Source organism: Pan troglodytes, chromosome 8 (assembly GCF_028858775.2).
Source record: "Pan troglodytes isolate AG18354 chromosome 8, NHGRI_mPanTro3-v2.0_pri, whole genome shotgun sequence".
Classification (NCBI taxonomy): Eukaryota; Metazoa; Chordata; class Mammalia; order Primates; family Hominidae; genus Pan; species Pan troglodytes.
Genome location: NC_072406.2, coordinates 128466451 through 128489747, shown reverse-complemented (window position 1 = coordinate 128489747; position 23297 = coordinate 128466451). Strand labels below are relative to the sequence as shown.

At 35.2% G+C, this 23297-nt stretch overlaps 1 protein-coding gene across 2 annotated transcripts in view; it reads right to left on the bottom strand.

Moving 5' to 3' along the window:
• CCDC172 (coiled-coil domain containing 172) overlaps nucleotides 1-23297 on the bottom strand; it is a 55662-nt gene that overhangs the window by 12664 nt on the left and 19701 nt on the right. For both annotated transcript variants that reach the window (XM_016919439.3, XM_016919440.3), the window contains exons 6-7: nucleotides 9853-9954; nucleotides 9402-9504 (exon numbers count right to left, since the gene is read on the bottom strand). In XM_016919439.3, the coding sequence (XP_016774928.1) occupies nucleotides 9402-9504; nucleotides 9853-9954 (205 nt within the window). The remainder of the gene's footprint in view (nucleotides 1-9401; nucleotides 9505-9852; nucleotides 9955-23297) is intronic.

Here is a 23297-nt window from a genome sequence, read left to right as displayed (position 1 = left end):
TTTTTGGGATACAGTGTGATGTTTTGATACATGCATACAATGTGCAACAGTCAAATCAGGGTATTTTGTATATCCATCACCTCATACATTTATCATTACTTTATCATGAGAACATTTAAAATCCTCTCTTGTGGCTATTTTGAAATATACAATAGAATATTGTTAACCAAGAAACAAAAATGCTAACTATAAAAAATGATTAAAAATTTCAACCACAGCAAAAGTAGGAACTCTTCAAGTAGAACAGCCTAAAGCAAACAACAAAACCCCATAAAATTGGAGAAGATATTTTTAATTCATTAACAGACAAAATTCACAACTACTGAAAGAGTAAAACATTAAAACTTCTGGAAATTAATAGGAAAAAGACAAATTACTCAAACAATCTAGTAGAAAAATAAGAGTTACTTTACAGAAAAAAATGCATGGATCATAAACAGATGCAAAAGATGCTCAGCCATATACGTAGTCAGGACAAGGCCATTAGAGACCATGAAATACCATCTTATGTCCACAAGATTGACAAAAACTAAAAAGTCTTTAAAAAGCATTGAAGAGGATGGAGATCAACAGGAAATTTCATAATGTGCTAATGAGAATATAAACTGGCTTAATCACACTGGAAAATAGTCTGTCGTCATCTTGTGAAGTTCAACATTCGCATGCCCTACACTCAGCAATTCCAACAGGCATCTATCCTGGAACAACTCTTGCATATGTGCACCAGCAGCACTGCTGGTGATACCAAAATCTTGAAACAAACCAAATGTCCATTAAAAAGAGAAAAAAATATGCTATGGTCATACATCTACACTCATCAACGTGGGTAAATCTTAGAAAAAACATTGAATAAAATACAAATCCCAGATAGTATAATATAATTTTTACACAACTCAAAAACAAATACAAATAACCAATAGATTGTGCATGTATGTATAGGTTAGATGATAAATGCATGCTGTAAACTAAAGTTAGTTATATAATACTATAAAGAAAATTATATATACACAAGTAAATGAATCACATTGTAGAACGACATGCACAAGAAAATGAAATACAATATAGGACATCAACGATATCTGGGGTAATGAAGGGAGTATGGAATAAAAGAGAAGCCATAGCTAATGCAAGTTATTGGTAATATTCTAGTTTATTTCATGGATGATCATTTTTAGCTCATATTTAGCTCATATTTAGTTCACAGGTGTTCATTATATTAGTATACTTTAGAAATTACATATAGTTTACATATATTATTTTAAGGACCACTAGGGAATAACAATATAATATTTATAATAAGGGTGGATGGTGAAATACCCTATTCAGTCATACATCGTTTAACAACAGGAAAATATTGTGAGAAATGCATAGTTAGGTGATTTTGTCATTGTATAAATATCATAGAGTGAACTTACACAAACCTAGATTGGATAGCACACCAGACACCTAGGCTATAGGGTATAGCCGATGATCATAGGTTACAAACCTGTACCACATGTTACTGTACTGAATACTGTAGGCAACTGAAACACAATGGTAAGTATGTGTGTATCTAAACATAGAAAAGGTGGAATAAAAAGTGCAGTCTTATAATCTTATGGGACCACTCTTAGATATGTGATATGCTGTTGATTGAAATGTCATTATGCAGCACATATGTATATGGAAGTTCACTGTGTTCTGTCTGAACTTTTAGGAATTTAATAGTAAATAAGAAATCTAAAGGAATGCTTAATAAGGAAAGATAAGTTACTAATTTTAAGCATCATATATTTACACATGTATAAAAACCCTTGTAATAAATATTTTTAAAGAGTAAATGGAAAGTTAAGTGGAGAGTTACAATATACTATGGATGCTGCTATTGAAATGTACATAAGCCTTCTTTTTAATAAATTTATTTTTCAAATAAAATGGTAGAGATATTCCCACCATTCCATCAACACGTGCTCATCCATCTCTTCACTTCAAATGGACTACAGGTTCTGTATGACTTCTCATGCCTATCAGAATTAGGTGGTGACCACTCACCCTTTTAGTTACCTAAAAATAAGAATGAGAGACTGCTGAAATTAAGGAGGGCATTCAGAGCAAATTATAGGAAGTACTTCCCTATTTAGCATATAATCAAGCTGTAGAATTTAGATCTGCACTTAAAGAAAAGATTGCTGTTGCTAGCTTCAAAAGAGGCCAGATGATAATGGCATGAATATTAATACATTTGCAGCTAGCCAAAGCAATATAATGGTAAGTAGATCTCATGCTTCAGTGCATAGACTGATTGCCTACAGGAGTCAAGGACTTCCCTCACTCACTGAACTAAGGGCACTTTGCACTGGTTATTGTCACTTTTCTCTGAGTCATCAAATAATGACTATGATAGGCCAACATTGCTAATTAGTTTAGAAAAACTTATGTTCCATGTATTTTTATAATTTCCTGCATCATTATAAATTTTTTTCAGTTACCTCTCAGAGACATAGGAAACCCTTAACTAACAACATACTCATTTTAGCTACAGAATTGTACACACTACTATTTAAAGTAGAAAGGACAGATTTCACCCAAAGTCCTAGTGCTCAAATGCAATGCTGTTAAAATTTATGTATATTTCATTGCAGTCTCTAGTTTTCATATAAGTGATTATACAATTTTGCTTCCTAGTTTTGCTTTTGTGTGTATGTATTTGTGTGTGTGCTCAATGCTATTCTATATATTTCCCCCAGTTAACTATTAATTGCATACCAATTAATACTATTTAAGATAAATATGTAGTAATTCTAGTGGTTACATCACTAATTAACATAATCATTTCTTATAACAGGGCATTTCAGTTTTTTTTTTACCATAAATAATATTACTATGAACACCTTTGTGAGCATAAAGCTTCTTCTGTACTTAGCATTGTCTTCCTTAGAATACAGCTCATAAATGGAATTATTGGGTCAAATGGCATAAACATTTTAAGATGCTTATAATAATTTGTCTTAAATTTCATTCCAAATATATCTAAGCATGTATACTGCCACCAGCCATGTATAAGTCATCTCTGCAGCACACACTTGCCAATTTTGATTATGATCATTTGATCTTTCAAAAATTGATAGACTAAATAATATTTAGTGGTTTTAATTTACATTTTATTGATAATCAGTATAGCTCAATTACATTGTCTTACTCATGTTGGTATCCCCAGCAACTAGCATACTGTACGGTACAAAGTAGGTGTTTAATCCATGTTTGATAAATGCATGGATAAAGAACCACTAATTTAATGTTTTCTAATGGATTTTTATCAGTTGATTTTTTAACAAGCTGTTATCCTGTGTTTATCATAATGACTATAATTTTATTCCAGTTTACCATTTAATCTTGATGACTTTTATTGACACATGAAACTTTAAATCTATTATTATTATTATTATTTTTTTTTTTTGAGACCAAGTCTCTCTCCTGTTGCCCAGGCTGAAGTGCAATGATGTGATCTCGGCTCATTGCAACCTCTGCCTCCTGGGTTCAAGAGATTCTCCTGCCTCAGCATCCTGAGTAGCTGGGATTACAGGCATCCACCCCCAGCTAATTTTCGTATTTGTAGTAGAGGCGGGGTTTCACCATGTTGGCCAGGCCAGTCTCGAACTCCTTACCTCAGGTGATCCACCTGCTTTGGCCTCCCAAAGTGTTGGGATTATAGACGTGACTCACTGCGCCCAGCCGAAATTTTAAATCTTGTATGTTAAATTTATTAATCTTGTCCTTTTTGGTTTTCTTAATCACACTAGAGGTTTAATAACTAGTTCTTCCTACTTTCCACTGGTTTTTCCATGGACTGACTTTTTACATATTCTCTATCTCTATATTAATTCATATAAAATTATTTTAGTGGCATTTAAGCACAAAATTATTCTATTTAAAGTACTATCAGTACTCCAATTTCATATATAATTTATTTCTGAAAGTGGGTATGAAAGTTGAATGTGTGACAGTAGAATTATCAGTTTTCTAATTCTGCTTTCCTTCAGTCCAGGCCAAGAGCAGATAGGTAAGAGCTTTCACAGGAGTGTAAGGCTAGACCAGAGGAATCTGCTGAGAAAGGGCTAGAAGAGGGAGCGGTCCTGCCAGCATCTCCCTTCCTCCAAATCCTGGTTGGTTGGGGTAGGCATCTCCTTTTACCACATATTTTCTGTCATCTTCCCAAACCCACACCAAAAGGGGTTGATTTATAAAGATAAACATAGGAAAATGAAAAAAGAAATCTGTATGACATTAAAGATACCAGTGAATTTAGAAAATAATCACTGTAATATTTTGTATGGCTTGTATAATAAAATTATTTCACAATTTAGGGGAAAAGTTACATTTATATCAGAATATAACTTTTAAAATAATCAATGGAGTCTACCATAAAAATTTCCTCTGTATTTGCTTTGAAGCTTTAATAACTACAGTATGTGCCAAGGATTCACAAAACAGGGGATCTCTATTAGCTTGAAGGCTACATAATCAATGCTGTAGAGACACTTCTGTTAGTGAATAAATGATGAAGTTTTACCAGAAAAGATGCAGAGTCAACAGAAATATTCAGCAAAATATAGAGCTAAAAAACAGTCCTGGAATTAAATGGGGATTCTCATATTTTATAAATGTTAAAAAAGATGGAGACAATATAGGTAAGGTACAGACACACAACTATTTGACTAATATTTTGAGGACACTGTAGAACTGAGATCTTGTTACTCTTGTCTACTTTGAGCTTCTCTGTTGTTGAAAACAAAGAGCAAAGATAATGTAGACTATTTTATAAATGGAGCCTGGGTAACAATTCATATTACTCTACGAAATGCTGCTTATTCTAAATAATGTTACAGAAAGACTCTTGCAAGTATTTAAGGATACATTTATAAAAGTGTGTCTAATTATGAATATTTAGAAACTATCTTGTACATCCATTAATGAGAGACTGGTTATATAAATATGGCATCTCCATATAATAGCATGAAAAAGAATGAAGATTAGTACAAACTAAAATGAAAACATCTACATTTTGATAAATAATTAAGCAAACTGCAGACCAGTAAGTGTGATTCATAATCCCATTTTTGCTAAACACACACAGACATACCTATGTACATGTGTGTACACACACAAACAGAAATAAATTCTGACAGTATACACATCAAACTTTTAACAGTAGTCACAGTTGGGGTGTCAGAGCAAGGGTATGAAAAGCGATCTCGGCTCACTGCAAGCTCTGCCTCTCAGGTTCACACCATTCTCCTGCCTCAGCCTCCCGAGTAGCTGAGGCTACAGGCGCCTGCCACCATGCCCGGCTAGTTTTTTTTGTATTTTTAGTAGAGACGGGGTTTCACCATGTTAGCCAGGATGGTCTCAATCTCCTGACCTCGTGATCTGCCCCCCTTGGCCTCCCAAAGTGCTAGGATTACAGGCATGAGCCACCACGCCTGGCCCGCCTGTTCTCATAATAAAAAATATATACATGTGAAAATATACATATTTATTTATGTATCCTTGAAAGAGTTTGAAAACATGTTAATACCATATTGAGTTTATGCCTTCTTACAAGTCTAAGGACCAACAGTGTGACCTCTATGACCAACTTAACTAGATGACTTTTTCACTGAAGAGGTCACAGCACTGCTTTACTACATGACATTAATGCATTTAGAGTCTCTCGTAGCAGGTGTATATTAACTTTTGTGCAGCTTACATTGCAAATATGCTCTTCACAAACCATACTACCTTTTTTTCTTTTCATTTCTTTTTGTTCTTATTGCCCTGTCTTGTGGTGATGAAACAAAGCCACACCATCTTTAAGTGCTCAGAATGAAAATCTCATGCTGTTGCCTATGCAGATTTATTCCTAAAACAATCTTCCTATTGCATTAAACAAGCACAAATATCAGTAATACAAGATGTACAACCATTCTAGAAGGAAGTTTTGTGGTGAAAGAAAATTCCTGAAATGTTTAAAATTGTCTGTTATGTTATAATTTGGAGTAAATAAAAAAATCATGATCAAGAACTGTGCATTTTGGTAAACCTCGTGTTGGGTAATAACAAAAAATAATAGGTCTGTGCAGTGGCTCACGCCTGTAATCTTAACACTTTGGGAGGCCAAGGCAGGTGTATCACTTGGGGTCAGGAGTTCGAGATCAGTCTGGCCAACGTGGTGAAACCGTGTCTCTACTAAAAATACAAAAATTAGTCAGGCGTGGCGGTGCATGCCTGTAATCCCTTGCTCTGGGATACAGAGCAAGACTTTGTCTCAAATAACAATAATAATAATAATAGGTTTGGGGGTTTACAGAGGCCCAATATATAATATTCTTCTTTCCTGCCTGAAATCTGCCCAATCAAAAAATAAGAAAGGCAGAAGGCAAGCATAAATGTCACATTTATTACTGAGATAGCAGATACTGGAGAATGTGGCTTAAATCTGTAGGCAAGGGTTTGCTAATATCAAACCCCAGTATTAGACTAACTTAACTCACACCATTAAAGGTAGCAGTGGACCCCACAGGCTTTCTCTTGTGGAGTCCAGCAATGATAAAACTTAAGAGATGGAGAAGCAGAGTGGGAAAACACGCTCTCTGAGGCAGGCAATGTTCCAAAGAGACAGGGAAAAGAAAGGGGCTGGGCTCCACATTTCCCAGTTTGCCTTTCCAGATTCACCGATCAGACTGTGTCACTCCTCTCCACATTAGGATAAGGGAATGAGGGACTAAGGGGAGGTCAGCATGATTAAACTTGTAAAGCTTTTTCCACATCGAAGAAAAAGATAGGAATGAAAATAATCCATTCCAAAGTGGCACTTTCCCAGTGGTTAGAATACATAATGTCTTTGCAAATAACACTGAAAATATATGAAGACGAACTTTAATCTTTTCGTAGTGAAAATTCAATTATATGTAGACTCAATTACGGGAACAAATATTTATTGACCACTATGTGCCCTGGACTGTGCAAGATGCAAAGAGTGAAAGAAAGATGAACCATAAGTGGGGGGAGAGCTGGGTTTCAAAAGGGTTTAACCACTATGCTTACTGCCTCTTAAGACTCTGATCTTTATTATTTCTGTTCTCCCTACACTATATGAAAAAACCAGATCAGTCATAATTACATACCTCTTTGGGAGGTTTCTGATAAATTAACCTAACCTATGGTTTAAGTGTAAATCATAGCAATATTCTATAAGTCAGCTGCTTAAATGTGTGTTAGTTACACACGTACTCTTCAAAACAGAATGTTTAAATAAACAAACATCTTGATATTTATAAATAGAGACAGATTATTTAAAGCAGAGACTATTATCATTCTGAATGTGAACCATTAAACCATTGTGAATGCAAACGTTACCTAAAGCAGAGACCACTAAACTGTGAAACACTGGTTCTCTACACTAATGGATAACATCAAGATAGAGTCCAACAAATAACCTGAACATGGCATATTAAGCTTTAAAATATGAACCATAATCGTTATAAAAGAATTTCAATATAGACAAAATAAAGCATGTATTAAAGTTGTCTAATTACTAAAACTAGAAACAGTAAGCTCATAGAAATGAATTAATATTAAAGATTTCCTCTGTAATTGCTTTCTTACTGGTTAAAGTTAATGAATGTAGAAGTCATAATAACCTTAAAATAAAGCTGGTTCTCAACTTGGGGGGACTTTGCAACCCCCTTCCCCAGCGGACATTTTGCAATGTCTGGAGACATTTTTGGTTGCCACAACCGGTGAATGCAGGGTGCTACTGCATCTAGTGGGTAGAGGACAGGGTTACTACTAAACATCTCACAATGCATTGAACAGCCCCCGACAACAAAGAATAATCTGGTCTAAAATGTCAACAAGGCCAAGTTTGAGAAATCCTGCTATAAAAATAACATCTACTCCATTAAGAAGTCAAACCCGACAAATTAAGAGAAATGCAACTATTATGGAATTCCATATATATTTGAACACAGAGATGAAAAAGACTATTCTATCCCAAAATTCAATAACAACATCAACTTAATTTTGGCCTTCATGATGAAGCTGAATCAATGTCTTATTGTTTTTTGACATCATTAGCTTCTTGTTATTGCATTAATTGTAAGACTGATAGTCCTCTTTCCTAAAATCTTTATACTCAGTACGTTGACTTCACTCTTCACACCTGGGAAAACTTATGAAACATGCTAATTGGGAAATTAAGTACACATATCAATGAATGAAAAGTAGGAATTGATAAATATTGGCATTTAATTTAATAACTGCTAAAATGCAATGAATGGACTAAATATATGCACTGATATTTCTTTCTATCCAAATTTCCTAAGTCATCATTTGTGAAGGAAAAAGCATTCTCTAACAGACTTTGTGTGTTTAATTTTAACCCAGAGCACATTTTTATGACTGAGTGATAAACCTACAAAACTGGAGTTCAGATTGGAAGCCCTCACACTACTAACTCTAATGACACCAGTGGGCATCACCATTTTTTAAAGTGCAAAAAAAAATGAATGAGCAGATTGTCATTATCAAAACTCATTCTGCATCATACATATCACCCAAGAGATTGATATTTTATGCTTATAAAACTTAACATAAAATTAAATTGCAAATATTTTCTCACAATCTACTAAAATTATTGCCTAAGGTAATACACTGCTAATATGAAGCATTTGTTCAGCTCTAGTGGACATATTTCCTATATGATTTATGTGAAAGAAGGCTTCATTTGCTTCTTCATAGATCCAGTAATGAGGTTTCTTTTCTTATATGAAACCTAGAAAGTGCAGGAACTTCTTTAAAATTAAGCCAGCAAAGGTAACACTAAATTATTAATCAATGAGAGTCAAATTTTAAAACTTGAGGTCTTTACTCCTTGTGTTTATGACTATGTCACTTCAAATATCATACATTCATTATCCAAATGCATAAAAATCATCTAAATAATCCATACAGAAAATACATTTTCACTTTTTAAGAACAAAACCAGAGTAACAAATGTCAAGTAAAATAGCAGACTGATTTCCTCCCACCGCTGGAATCTAGAAAGATTAAAAGTAATTTCAATCATCTCCCGCCAAAAGTTAGGAATAACAGAAAGGAGAGTTGTCTTATCTCTTGGGATGTGAAAAATACTGAGTCTCAAGAAAAGATAAAATTAATTTCACTATTATCAGTCATCAACCCAACGCATCATGAACTTATGTGTAGCACTTTCTAGCCCCTGAAGTGTTTCCTTATTAGCACGTGTCAGAATACACGGAGAAGAAAATAATGTCCTCATCTGGAACTTCAAATTACTAATTGATGCACTTAGCTTTATACTGAAATCTATTTAACTTGAAAAATTACCTGATTTAGGCCAAAATATAACAGGAAACTCTTACCTTAAGCATTCTGCATCATTTTGAGGCTTTTCACTGATTTTTATTTTTTCTGCCTCTAGATATTTGGTAGTACAAATGGATTCATTCTCTTCATCTTCAAAAACTAAACAAATCAAAAAATAGTTGCAATCTTTTGAAAATTAAACATAAAGATTATTCACTCATAAGAACAGTACTCTAATTTTTGGTGCTTGCATATAAAATTTATATACTAATGATTTTTATTTTCTACTTTAATATAGCAATTACATGCACAAAAAAGATCTTTAAAAAATTTGTGAAATTAAAAATATCAGATCTCACGTTGATTAGTGTTTTATCTATTTCTTTTTTATACCAATAATAGCACTATATCACAACAGGTTAATATATTTTAAAAGAATAATATGCCCTTATCATGCATATATAACTATATTTATCAGCAAAATAAGCTAACTCATGAAGGTAATACCTTTAAGTTTTCTTTGGAGAGTAAATAATTCTTGTATCAATTCACTCTTCTGTTTTTGAAGTTCATTTAACTGGCTACTATCATGTTCCATTGACTTCATTTCTAGAAACAGATACAAAAGCATCAAAAATAAAATACTTAGAAATAAATTTAACCAAGGAAGTAAAAGACCTGTACACTAAAAACTATAAAACATAGATGAAAGAAAGTGAAGACAACACAAATAAGTGAAAAGATATCCATGTCTATGGATTGGAAGAATTAACGTTGTTAAAATATCCATACTATCCAAAGCAATATACAGAGTCAATGCAATCCCCATGAAAATTCCAATGGTATTCTTCACAGAAATAGAAAAAAAATCAATCCTAAAAAATCTAAAAAGAAATAGAAAACTAAACAAATGCAAAAAATCTATTTTAAGCATTTAAGCTTTGCCTTACGTCAGCAATTATTAACGTTTTCTCATGTAGTAAAAATCTAAGCAGCATACGGTTAATTTTAAGCTCCAACTAGCTTCCCCTGGCCAACTAGTAACTCTTTTTAAGAAACTGGCCAGAACTTATTAATCACCAGCTGGATACAAAAGGATAAGTTAGTAGATGGTTAGCCTACCAAAAGAGAATTCAAAATATGTAATATCACTTAGTGAAATAAAGTTCCAAATAAAAAACTATCCTTTATAATTAAAACACATTTAAAATGACATTGCATAGTACTCATAATATGGCTACAAGCTTTCACAATATTGCTAATATTGTTTCTTCTACCTAAAATGCCCTTGCTCCCTTTATTCTCATGACAAATCCCAATTCATCCTTTAAGACTCATCTCCTAAATTTTCAAATATTCTTTCTCTTCTGCCATAATTTCTGGAACTCCACTTACACATTTTATTAGATTCTTTTATGTTGTTCCACATGTCTCTGAGGAGCATCTTAGCTTTTTGAAGTCTTGTTTCCCTCTGTGTTTCAATTTTTTAAGTTATCTCTAAATTCACTGGTCTCTTCTTCTGCGGCCTCTGATCTGCTCTTAATCTCTTCCAGGAAATTTTTCATATCAGGTTTCCTTCCTTCCTTCCTTCCTTCCTTCCTTCCTTCCTTCCTTCCTCCCTCCCTCCCTCCCCTCTTCTTCCTCCTCCCCCCTTTCTTTCTCTTTCTTTTCTTTTTTTCTGAGATGGAGTCTTGCTCTGTTGCCCAGGTTGGAGTGCAGTGGCGCCATCTCGGCTCACTGCAACTTTTGCCTCCCGGGTTCAAGCGATTCTCCTGCCTCAGCCTCCTAAGCAGCTGCGATTACAGGTGCTCCCCACCATGCCTGGCTAATTTTTGTGTTTTTAATAGAGACGGGTTTCACCATGTTGGTCAGGCTGGTCTCGAACTCCTGACCTCGTGTTCTGCCTGCCTCGGCCTCCCAAAGTGCTGGGATTACAGGTGTGAGCCACTGCACCCGGCCCAGATATTGTATTTCCTAACTTTTAGAGCCCCTTTGGTTCCTTTTACAAACAGTTTTTATTGATACATAATTCACATACCACATAATTCATCCTTTTAAAGTATACAATTCATTGGGCTTTAGTATTTTCACAGATATGTGCATCCAATTACCATTATATAATTTTGGAACATTTCACTCCCCCTACCAAAGAAACTCCATACCTGTTAGCAGTCATTCCCAATTTCCCCTAACTCTGCCAGCCCTAGGCAACCACTGATCTACTTTCTCTATATACAGATTTGCCTATTCTGGACATTTCACAACAATGGAATCATACAATATGTGGTCTTTTGCATCTGGCTTCTATCACTTAGCATAATGATTAAAAGGACTACCCATTTTGTAGCATGTTTCAGTGTTTCATTTATTTGATGCCTGAATATAATTCCACTGTATAGATATGCCCATATTTTGTTTTTGGATTCCTCACGTGATTGACATTTGGGTTGTTTCCACTTTTTTGCTACTATGAATAATGCTATGAACATTCATGTACAGCCACGTGTTGTTTGACAACAGGGATATGTTCTGAGAAAAAAGTCCTTATGTGATTATGCTGTTGTGAGAACATCATCAAGTGTACTCACACTCACTAAGATGGGGTAGCCTACTACACACATAGGCTATACTGTATAGCCTATTGCTCATAGGTTACAAACCTATACAGCATGTTACTGTACTGAACACTGTAGGCACACCGTAATAAGCATTTGTGTATCTAAATATATCTAAACCTAGAAAAGGTACAGCAAAAATACAGTATAAAAGATAAAAAATGGTATACCTGTGTAAGATACTTACCATGAATGGAGCTTGTAGTACTGGAAGTTGCTCTGAGTGAGTCAATGAGTGGTGAGTGAATGCATAGGCCCACGACATTACTGTACACTGCTCTAGACATTATCAACACTACGCTTAGGCTACACTACTTTAAAAATATTTTTCTTTCTTTGATAATAAATTAACTTTCACTTTCTTTAACTTTTTAAGTTAACTTTTTAAAAACATTTTGACTTGTAATAACACTTAGCTTAAAACAAATATACAGTACAGTTGTAAAATATATTATGTTTTACTTCTTAAACATTCTGTAAAAAACGAAGACACAAATACACACAATTAGCCTAGGCCTACACAAGGGTGGATCATCAATACCACTATCTTTGACCTCCACAACATCTTGTCCTGGAAGACAAGCCCCTACTGGAAGGCCCTCAGGGGCAATAACATGGATGGAGCTGTCATCTTCTTTTATTTATTACTATTATTATTTTTTGAGACGGAGTCTCGCTCTGTCACCCAGGCTGGAGTGCAGTGGCATGGTCTCAGCTCACTGCAACCTCCGCCTCCTGGGTTAAAGCAATTATACTGCCTCAGCCTCCCAAGTAGCTGGGACTACAGGTGCATGCCACCATGCCCGGCTAATTTTTTGTATTTTAGTAGAGACGGGGTTTCACCATGTTGCCCAGGCTGGTCTCAAATTCCTGAGCTCAGGCAATCTGCCTGCCTCAGCCTCCCATAGTGCTGGGATTACAGTCATGAGCCACCATGCCTGGCCTGGAGCTGTCATCTTCTATGATAACAATGCCTTCTAGAATAATTCTTACAGGACCTGCCTGAGGCTGTTTTACAGTTAACTTTTTTTACAGTTAACTTTTTTTAATAAGTAGGAGGAATATACTCTAAATAATAATTATAAAAAGTATAATAATACATAAACCAGTAACATAGTCATTTATTATCTTTAGCAAGTATTATGTACTGTACATAATTGTATGTGCTATACTTTTATATGACTGGCAGCACAATAGGTTTGTTTACACTGCGATCACAAAAACATGTAATATGTTGTGCCACAACGTCACTAGGCAATAGGAATATTTTCAGCTCCATTATAATCTTATTGCACCACTGTCATACATGGTCTTTCATAGACTGAAATGCTGTTATGTGGTGCACGACTGTACAAGGTCTTGTGTGGACATGTTTGTAATTCTCTTAAATACCTGGAAGTGGAATCATTGAATCATATGGTAACTCTAGGTTTAATGCTTTGAGAAATGGCCAAACTGCTTCCAAAGCAGTTGCATCATTTTACATTTCTCCAATTTCTCCATATTCTTGCCAACACTATTGCTGTCCACCTTTATTATAGCCACACTAGTGGTATCTCATTGTGGTCTTGATTTGCCTTTCCCTGATAACTAATAATGTAAGCAACTTTTCATGTTGCTTAAAAAAATACATCGTACATTTGTATAAAAATATTTTTTTTCTTTTTAAACTATTTACACTCAAACACATATAATTAGGCTAGGCCTACACAAGGTCAGGATCATCAATACCACTGTCTTTCTCCTCCACATCTTGTCCTGGAAGACAAGCCCCTACTGGAAGTGGCTTTGTATAGCTTTTTTGGGAAACGTCTATTTAATTCCTTTGTCCATTTTTAAATTGGGTTATCTTTTTATTAAGTTGTAAGAGTTTTTAATATATTCTGGATACAAGTCCCTTATATATGATTTGCAAATATTTTCTCCCATTTTGTGGTCGTCTTTTCACTTCCTTGATAGTATCCTTTGAAACACAAGAGTTTTTAACTTTGATGAAGTCCAATTTATCTATACTTTATTGCTTGTGCATATCTAAAATAAACCATTCCCTAATCCAAGCTCATGAAGAGTTACACCCGTATTTTCTTATAAGAGTTTTTCATTTTTAGCTCTTACATTTAGCTGTCTGATCCATTTTGAGTTAATTTTTGTGTATGGTATGAGGTGGATGTACACATTTATTCTTTTTTTTTTTTGAGATGGAGTCTCGCTCTGTCGCCCAGGAAGGAGTGCAGTGGCGCGATCTCGGCTCACTGCAAGCTCCACCTCCCGGTTTCATGCCATTCTCCTGCCTCAGACTCCTGAGTAGCTGGGACTACAGGCGCCCACCACCATGCCCGGCTAATTTTTTGTATTTTGAGTAGAGACGGGGTTTCACCATGTTAGCCAGGATGGTCTTGATCTCCTGACCTCGTGATCCACCCGCCTTGGCCTCCCAAAGTACTGGGATTACAGGCATGAGCCACTGTGCCCGGCCTTGTTTATTAGCTCTAATAGTTTTCCTGTAGATTCCTTAGGTTTTCTATATACGAGATCATGTTATCTTTGAATAGAGATAGCTTTACCTCTTCCTTTCCAATATGGATGCTTTTCCTTTTTCTCTTTTTTTTTTTCCTAATTGCTCTGCCTAAAACCCCCACTATAATGTTGATTAGAAGTTGTAAGAGTAAATATCCTTGTCTTGTTCCTGATCTTAGAGGGGAATATTCATTCCGTTATCATTAAGAATGACATTAGCTGTGGATTTTTCTATAGATGCCCTCTATCAGATTGAGGAAAGTCCCTTCTATCCCTAGTTTATTGAGTGGTTTTATCATGAAAGTTGTTGAATTTTGTCAAATATTTCTTCTGTGTCTTTGGTTATTTTTATATCTTCCATTTAGTTCCTCATTATGCTCATGTCCTTGAGTATACTTAGAATATTCTAAAAGCTTTAATTATTTTTCCATCTAATTGCATCATATATATCATTTCTAGGTATGTTACTATTGACCAAATTTCCTCCTTGCTCTGAGTTGTAATTTGCTGCTTCTTTACATGTCTAGTAATTTTTGACTGTATACCAAACATCGTGTTTACTATTTTGTTAAATGAGTTTTGCCGTCTTCCCATAAAGGATGTTGATGTTTGTTTTAGTAGGCAGGTAAGCTACTTATGGGTCATGTGCAAATCTTGTTTATAAGATTTTTTTAGGGTAGGTCTAGAAGAATATTTAATTTAATTTAATCCTTCTATTAAGGCAGAACTCTTCTGTTTAATGAAATATTTCTATTGTGACAAGAGGGAACATGAATGTCTTCCATTCCCATATGAGCTCTTAGAATTGTCCACCTTATTGCTCCCCAGTAGTTTTTCTTTACTCAGCCCAGTGGGGTTTCCTGTCTGTATACACAGGTTCAAGTACATCCAAAGACTCAAGAGGATCTCCATCCAGATTTCCAGAGCTTTTTCTCTGTGTGGATCTGTCCTCTCAAGTACATTGTCCTGAAAATTCTAGCTAACTTGGCCTCCCTAAATTCCAATCTTTGTTTCCTCAACTCAGACCATTTTGCATTGCTTAAGTTCCTCCTCCCAGTGCTACTATCCAAAAACTGTATCCAGTGAGAAGGCTTGGGCAATTAGGGCTTACCTCATTTGTTTCCCTTCTCTCAGGGATCATGGTCCTGTACTCTCTTGTCCTCAATATCTAAAAGTAGTTTCTCATATAATTTTCTCCAGTCTTTTAGTTGTGATAGAAGGGAAAATTCCATAAAATTATTCCTCATGACGATAAGTAAAAGTTCTCCACATAATATTTAAATTATCCTTTTACTTGTCTCTCTTCCACATTAGATCACAAGCTCCTTGAAAACAGGAACTATGCCTCATTCATCTTTAAATCCCAATTTCTGAACAGTGCCTGGTGTAGTATATACAGTAGATGCTCAAGAAAGCATGTTGAACAAAACTAAAATAAATCATATAATTGACTTAAAATATTTTTGATTATTCACAATGTTTCTGTCCACTAGTGTAGGTAACTGAAAGTGGACAATTCAATGAAAAGAAAATACGTTCATGTTTATCCTTCTGCTCCCTTAATAAACAAAAGTTTAAAATATAAATATAACTACATATTAATATTCAATAGAGGGAATCCAGGATACCATAACACAATATTCAACAGATTTAAAAAGATACAATATTTTATTCATTATTAATTGATTTATCAGACATTCTATCACAAGAAAATCTTTGTAAAACTTAGGCAAGAATGATGGAGAAATACTGGATTTAAGTATTTCTGAAATATATCTTTCTTAATCCTGACACTTTAGCCTAAATGAAAAAGGTAAGTCTAAAGATTAATCCTTTAAAGAAAAAAATAAAACAAATATGCCAATTTCTTATCAGGCTTATAGAACAGAAAAAAGTAAACACTGTGTTTGTGGTGATAACTTTTTTTCCTACTTGTTTATTGCCTCACTATTATTTTATTGTTATTTTTATTTACAGCTTTATTTAGGTATAATTGATGTGGCAATCACTTTTTAATTTCTTCCGCGGCCTAAAACCCACAATGTTCTAATCAACAGCTAGCTTTTATGGTTATGAATATTAAACCAACTAAGACAATCAAAATTAATTTACATCTTTTAACATGTGAATTGTCTTCCTCATATGTACATTGCCAATCATTAAAGGATATTGCCAAGCAAAGAAAAAGTGTCATATATTGCTTATCTCACATCTAAGAAAAATGAATTCAACAACTCGGAGAAATGAGTAAGAGGAACATTTTGAGAAAAACATTATGACAACCATTATTTTGAAGCCAAAAGTGATGAACTGTTTTATCTATGAATTACCAAATGTTTAAAATAAATATTCAGTCATTTTACAAACAGATATATTGAATATCAATTATTCCACATTTCTAGTTTCTCAGGCCAAAAACCTTGAAGTCAACCTTAACACTTCTTTCTCTCATATTCCACATCAAGTCCATCTTGAAATCCTCCTTGCTACCTCCAAAACATATTTAGAACCTGAATACCACTTACCACTTCTATGCTGCATCCCTGATCCAACTGCTCATCATCTCTCATCTGGATTACAGCCACTGTCTTCTAGGTTTCCGTTTCTGCTTTTACCTCCCTTAACTGTGTTCTCAATAGCAGTCAAAGTAATCCTATTCAAGTGTGAGACCCTTCGCTCTTTTGCTTAAGTCCTCCAATGGCTTCTCATCTCACTTCAGTAAAAGTCTTTAAAATGACCCACAAGGTTTTAAATCTGGATTCCTGTCACCTCTCTGATCTCATGACCTCTCCTTTAACTCTAAATGCCTTAGGCTCTGCTCTTTCTCAAAAAATGATTAGGCACAATCTCCCTTCAGGTGATTTGCATCAGCTATTCCTTCTCTGTGAAGTGATATTCCCCCAGGTATTCACTTGGTTGATTCCCTTACCTCTTTCAGGTCTTATTCAAAACTCGCCTTATCAATGAGGCTTTCCCTGGACATCTATGTAAAACTGTACCACACACCCCACTGCAACCCCACCCCTTATCTATCTATCCCTCTTCCCTCCCTTATTTTTCTCCACTCCCTCCCTCTCTCATACTGGAATGTAGGCTCCATGGGGGCAGGGATTTTTTTCTTCTTTTCTTGGTCACTACAGTAACACCAGGTCCTATAACAATGCCTGATACACAAAAAGTGCACAAGTATTACTGAATGAGTGAATAAACTAAGCACATTTCAGAAATACATTTGTAAGCAAATATAGTTCCTCTCTCTGTGAAAATTTATACTTTAGTGGAAGAAACAGACAGGAATCAAATAATCATACAAGTGTGTAATTACAATGCTTTGAAGAAAAAGCACAGAGGGCAATGAGAGAATATAACCAGAAGAGCTGACCTAATATGGAATTGGGAGGGTGGAGTATCACAGAAGGATTTCCTGAAGATGTAACATTTGAGCTGAGATCAGAAGAATGAAAAAGTTAACTAGATCACCAGTCCCCAACCTTTTTTGGAACCAGGGACTGTTTTTGTGGAAGACAATTTTTCCATGGACCACGGGAGGGAGAGGAGTGGCTTCAGGATGGTTCAATTGCATTACATTTATTGTGCACTTTATTTCTATTTTTATTACATTGTTATCTATAATGAAATAATCACACAACTCACCATAATGTAGAATCAGTGGGATCCCTGAGCTTGTTTTCCTGCAACAAGACCGTCCCATCTGGGGGTGACGGGAGACAGTGGCAAATCATCAGCCATTAGATTCTCATAAGGAGCATGCAATCTACATCCCTCACATGCACAGTTCACGAGAGGGTTTATGCTCGAGAATCTAATAACTGCTGCTGATCGGATAGGAAGCAGAGCTCAGGTGGTAATGTGAGTGATGGGGAGTTGCTGTAAATACAGATGAAGCTTTGCTCACTCACCCGCCACTCACCTCCTGCTATGTGGCTTACTTCTTAACAGGCCACGGACCAGTACTGGCCCAGGGGTTGGGGACCCACAAACTAGATAAAGGATTAAAAAAGTATTCCAAATAGAACACAGTCAACGGTCCTGAGGCAGGAGGAAGCAGGGTACAATCTAGGAACACAAAAGAGGGCAGCATGCCTTTAGCACAAAGAAGCTGCTGGGTGAGGCTGGAAGGTGGAGAGGCACTAGATGCTGCAGGGATGGCAAAACAGGTTGGAAAGCTTGGTTTGCCATATTTAAACAGAACATAACCTAAGAGGCTTAATACAATAGTACAGTATTAATAATATCTTTTTTAAAAATGGATGTTCACATTTTGGCAATCTCAAGGAGTAAGAATAGGCTCCAATCCTGTGGTTAAAAAATAATAAATCAAAGATAATATCTGGCAGTGGGAAAAAAACACTGAGTAGCAGAAAATAGTATAAATATAAAAATAGCTATGAAGTTAAAAATGGAGATTATTCAAAACCCAATGAAACTGGCTGACTAATCATAGTTATGGGCTAAAAGCTCAGTGGGCAAGGTCAGAATGAAGGAAGAAAGAGGAGAAAAGTCAAATGCCAGAAAATAACAGATGTGGTGGCACGAATTAGAAGTGGGAATGGAAGAGCAAACACTGACAGGTAAGAAGACAAATGGAAGCTAAACTGCTCTGGGAAGTCAACAGCTCTAACATCTGCTTAAAATTTGAACAACTTCTTTCTCCACCACCACCACCACCAAGAAGAGTTGCCACAAACCGTTTCATAGGTTAATTCTTTTGAACCCTGAAGGAATAGATAATTATAGTATGTACATTTTTCCAAGCAGAGAAAGAAGAAAGCGTCAGTATGCTTTTTGTGAAATCAACATAATACACACACAAAGATGAATCTCACATATACTGACGCAAAAATCTTAAAGAAGATGTTATCAAATAAAATTCAGTAATACATTAGAAGACTAAGAGTGCACAGCTAAGTAAGGTTAGTGATAGGATATATATAAATAACATTTATTACATCAATAGATTACAGTTGGAAATATGAATGTCTCAAAAAGGAGATGTAGTGGGAGGGAGGGAAGAATGGTGGAGGATGCAACTAAACATAGAAAACCCAGTGAAATCAAGTTGTATCAGCTTCAACTAATGATAATTTTGTCTTTGTTTTCCAATATTTACTGTGTTTCTAATTTTACTGGCTGATACTTTTAGAACACTGTTATATAATAGTGATGATATTGGATACCCTCCCTTATTACTAACTTTTATGGAAATACTTCTAGAGTTTCATTGTTAATCATGATGTCAGAGTGAAGCTCTCCCTCTCCTTCTTCCTCTCCTTTCACCTCTCCTCCACCATTTTTCCCTCCTTCCCCCTACATCGCCTTTTTAAAAACAATCATATGCTTTTCCAACTGTAATCTATTAATGTAATGAATTTTATTAATAGATATCCCATTTCTGCTCTTCCTTCTGCTCAACTCCTTACAATTTGGCTTTTGCCCTACTTATTGCCTCAATCTGCTCCCTTTCCTGAAGGCCACCAATGACCTCTGATTGCTGCTTCTTAGTCCTTATTCTAGTTGACAGCTCAGCAGCAATCAACATGGGTTGATCATGCCTTCAAATACTCTCTCCCTAGGTGATGTCAACTCCACTCAGTAACGTGTTCTGCCCATCTTTCATGAAGCTGTCTTAGACTCTTCACTCAAGTTTTTGAAAATCCTGAGGTTCTGCAGGGTACTGTCCATTTTCTTTCAATACATTCTCTCTAGGTGAGTCCCAAAATTTAATAGCTCTAGCCCAGAACTATCTCTGAGCTCTTGACTTAAATTACAACTATCTAATTGACATCTACACTCAAATCTCTCACTTGGCTAATCAGTATCATTCTTCAGACCTCAGTCTGAAGGCAACTTGTTCAGGGAAATCTTCCTTAACTTCCTAGTCCAGTTTAAGTCTACTTATATATGTTCTCATATCATCTTGTGCTTCTCCTTTTGAAGCAGTCATCAATTTATTATTATCTCATTCATACTGTTGGGGCCAGCACATTAATCAAAATAAAGTCCCTGCTATTAAAAAGATTAAAGTTTTATATGAAAATGTTATGAAATACCTAGAAACAGACTTTCTGAAAGAATAAAAAATCAACAATATCAGGTACTCTGAAAACAAATCTTTTAAAATAAATCCACATTTCTGGAAAAAGAGAACTAAACTAGAGGGCTCTGATAGCATCTGTGATATCAGGGACTTTTTTTTTTCTTAATTTTATAGAGGAATAATTTACATAAAGTATATTCATTTAGAGCATACAATTTCATGACTTTTGACAGTCACTGACACCTATGAAACACCCACAGGCAAGAAACTGTACATTTCTATCAACCCCAAAAGATTCTTTGTGACCGTTCACAGTTCATTCATTTTGACCCAGGCAACCATTGATCTGCTTGCTATTGCTTTAGGTTAGTTTGCAGCATGTGTCTAGCTTCTTTTAATCATCATATTGTTTTGAAATAGGTCCATGTAGTGCATCAGTAGAATTAGTCATTTTTATCGCCAAGTATTCCGTTGCACAGATATGTCAATTTTGTTTAACCATTTACTTCCTTTTTTTTTTTTTTTTTTTTTTTTGAGACAAAGTCTCACTCTGTCACCCAGGCTGGAGTGCAATGGCGCGATCTCGGCTCACTGCAACCTCCGCCTCCTGGGTTCAAGCCATTCTTCTGCCTCAGCCTCCTGAGTAGCTGGGATTACAGGCGCCCGCCACCACGCCCGGCTAATTTTTTGGTTTTAGTAGAGACGGGGTTTCACTATGTTGGCCAGGCTGGTCTCGAACTCCTGACCTTGTGATCCGCCCGCCTCAGCCTCCGAAACCATTCACTTCTTAACGGACATTTAAGTTAGGTTCAATTTTTGACTACTGTGAATAAAACTGCCAAAACGTTAGGATATAGGTTTCATTTCTCTGGAATATCTCATTGTGGAGTGGCTGGGCTATATGGTAAATGTACATTTAGCTTGTTAAGAAACTGCAGAACAATTTTCTAAAGTGATTGTACCATTCATTTTACATTCCCATCACTACCATGTAAGTATCAGATGCTCCACATTCTCAGCAACATTTGGTATGGTCAGTCTTTTTAACTTTAATTAAGTGGATATACAGTGATATATCACTGCCATTTTAATTTGTATTTTCCAAATGACTAAAGATATTGAGTATCTTTTCACATGTTCATTGGCCATTAGTACTCTATTGTGAAGTTCAACTTTTTTCCCTTTTATAATTGGCTTTTTGCCTTTCTTATTTTTTAAGTTGTTAGAGTTCATTATGTTCTGGATAACAGTACATTGGAAGATATATTTAATGCAAATATTCTCTCCAAGACTGTTGTTTGTCTTCTAATTTTCTTAAGTGTCTTTTCAATTTATTTTAAATCTGTTTTTCTTTTTACGGTTCATGATTCTTGTGTCCCATCTAAGAAATCATTGCCTATTCCAAGATGGAAAAGATTTTCTCCTATGTTTTCTTCTAGGAAATTCATAATTTTAGCTTTTGTGTCTAGGTGTATGCCTATTTTGAGTTAATTTATAATACGGTGTGAAGAGTTAAGGATCATTGTTTTGCAATGGATGTCCAATTCTTCTAGCACCACTTATTGAAAATATTTTCCTTTTCCCACTGAACTGCCTTTCCATCTTTGTCGAAAACCAGTTGACAATATGCATTTCTATTTCTGGACTCTCTTCTGTTCCAGCTATTTATATGCCTATTTTTAAGGCAGTGACACATTATCTTGATTACTATAGAATCTGAGTAAATTTTGAAATCACAGAATATAAATCCTTAAATTTTATTCTTTTTAAAATTGTTTTGATTTTGTAAGTCATTTGTATTTCCATATACAAAGGCATTGTTCTCATAGAAGATGATAGCTCCATGTCCCTGAAGACCTTCCAGTGGGACAAGATGTAGAGGTGGAAGACAGTGATATTGTGATCCTGACTCTGTGTAAGCCTAATGTGCACGTTTGTGTTTTAGGTTTCTTTTTTTTTTTTTTAGTTTCAAGTAAAAAAATAATTTCTAAGATAGAAGAAAGTTGTAGAATAAGGATATAAGGAAAAAATTTTTTTGTATATTCACACAATATGTGTTTTAAACTAAGTGTTATTAGAAGAGTCAAAAATAATAAAAGGTTTATAAAGTAAAAAAGTTACAGTAAGCTGAAGTTAATGTTAATTTACTTTGGAAGAAAAATTCTTTTTACAAACTTAGTGTAGCCTAAATACACAGTGTTTATAAAGTTTACAGTAGCATACAGTAATGTTCTAGGCCTCCACATTCACACACCATTCACTCACTGACTCGCCCAGAGCAACTTCCAGTTCTACAAGCTCCATTCATGGTAAATACGCTATAAAGTTGCCCTATAGAGATTTTTAAAATCATTTATACTGTATTTTTGCTGTACCTTTTCTAGATTTATATATGTTTAGGTAGACAAATACTTGCCATTGTGTTCCAACTGCCTACAGTCTTCAGTATAGTAACATTGAGTACAGGCTTACAGCCTAGGAGCAATAGGCTGTACCATATAGCCCAGCTGTGTAATAGGTTATCCCATCCAGGTCTGTGTAAGTACAATCTATGATGTTCACACGATGATACTAAGAATGCATTTCTCAGAACATATCCCCATTATTAAAGTGATGCATGATTGCAAATGGATTCAAGTGTATCATTTTATTATTAGTTTTCTGTCTGTTCTGTGTTTTTGTTCCCCTCTTTCCCTTTCCCACTTTCTTTCAGATTAAATGTATATTTTAGGCTGTCTTTTTAATTTCTATATTGTCCTTTT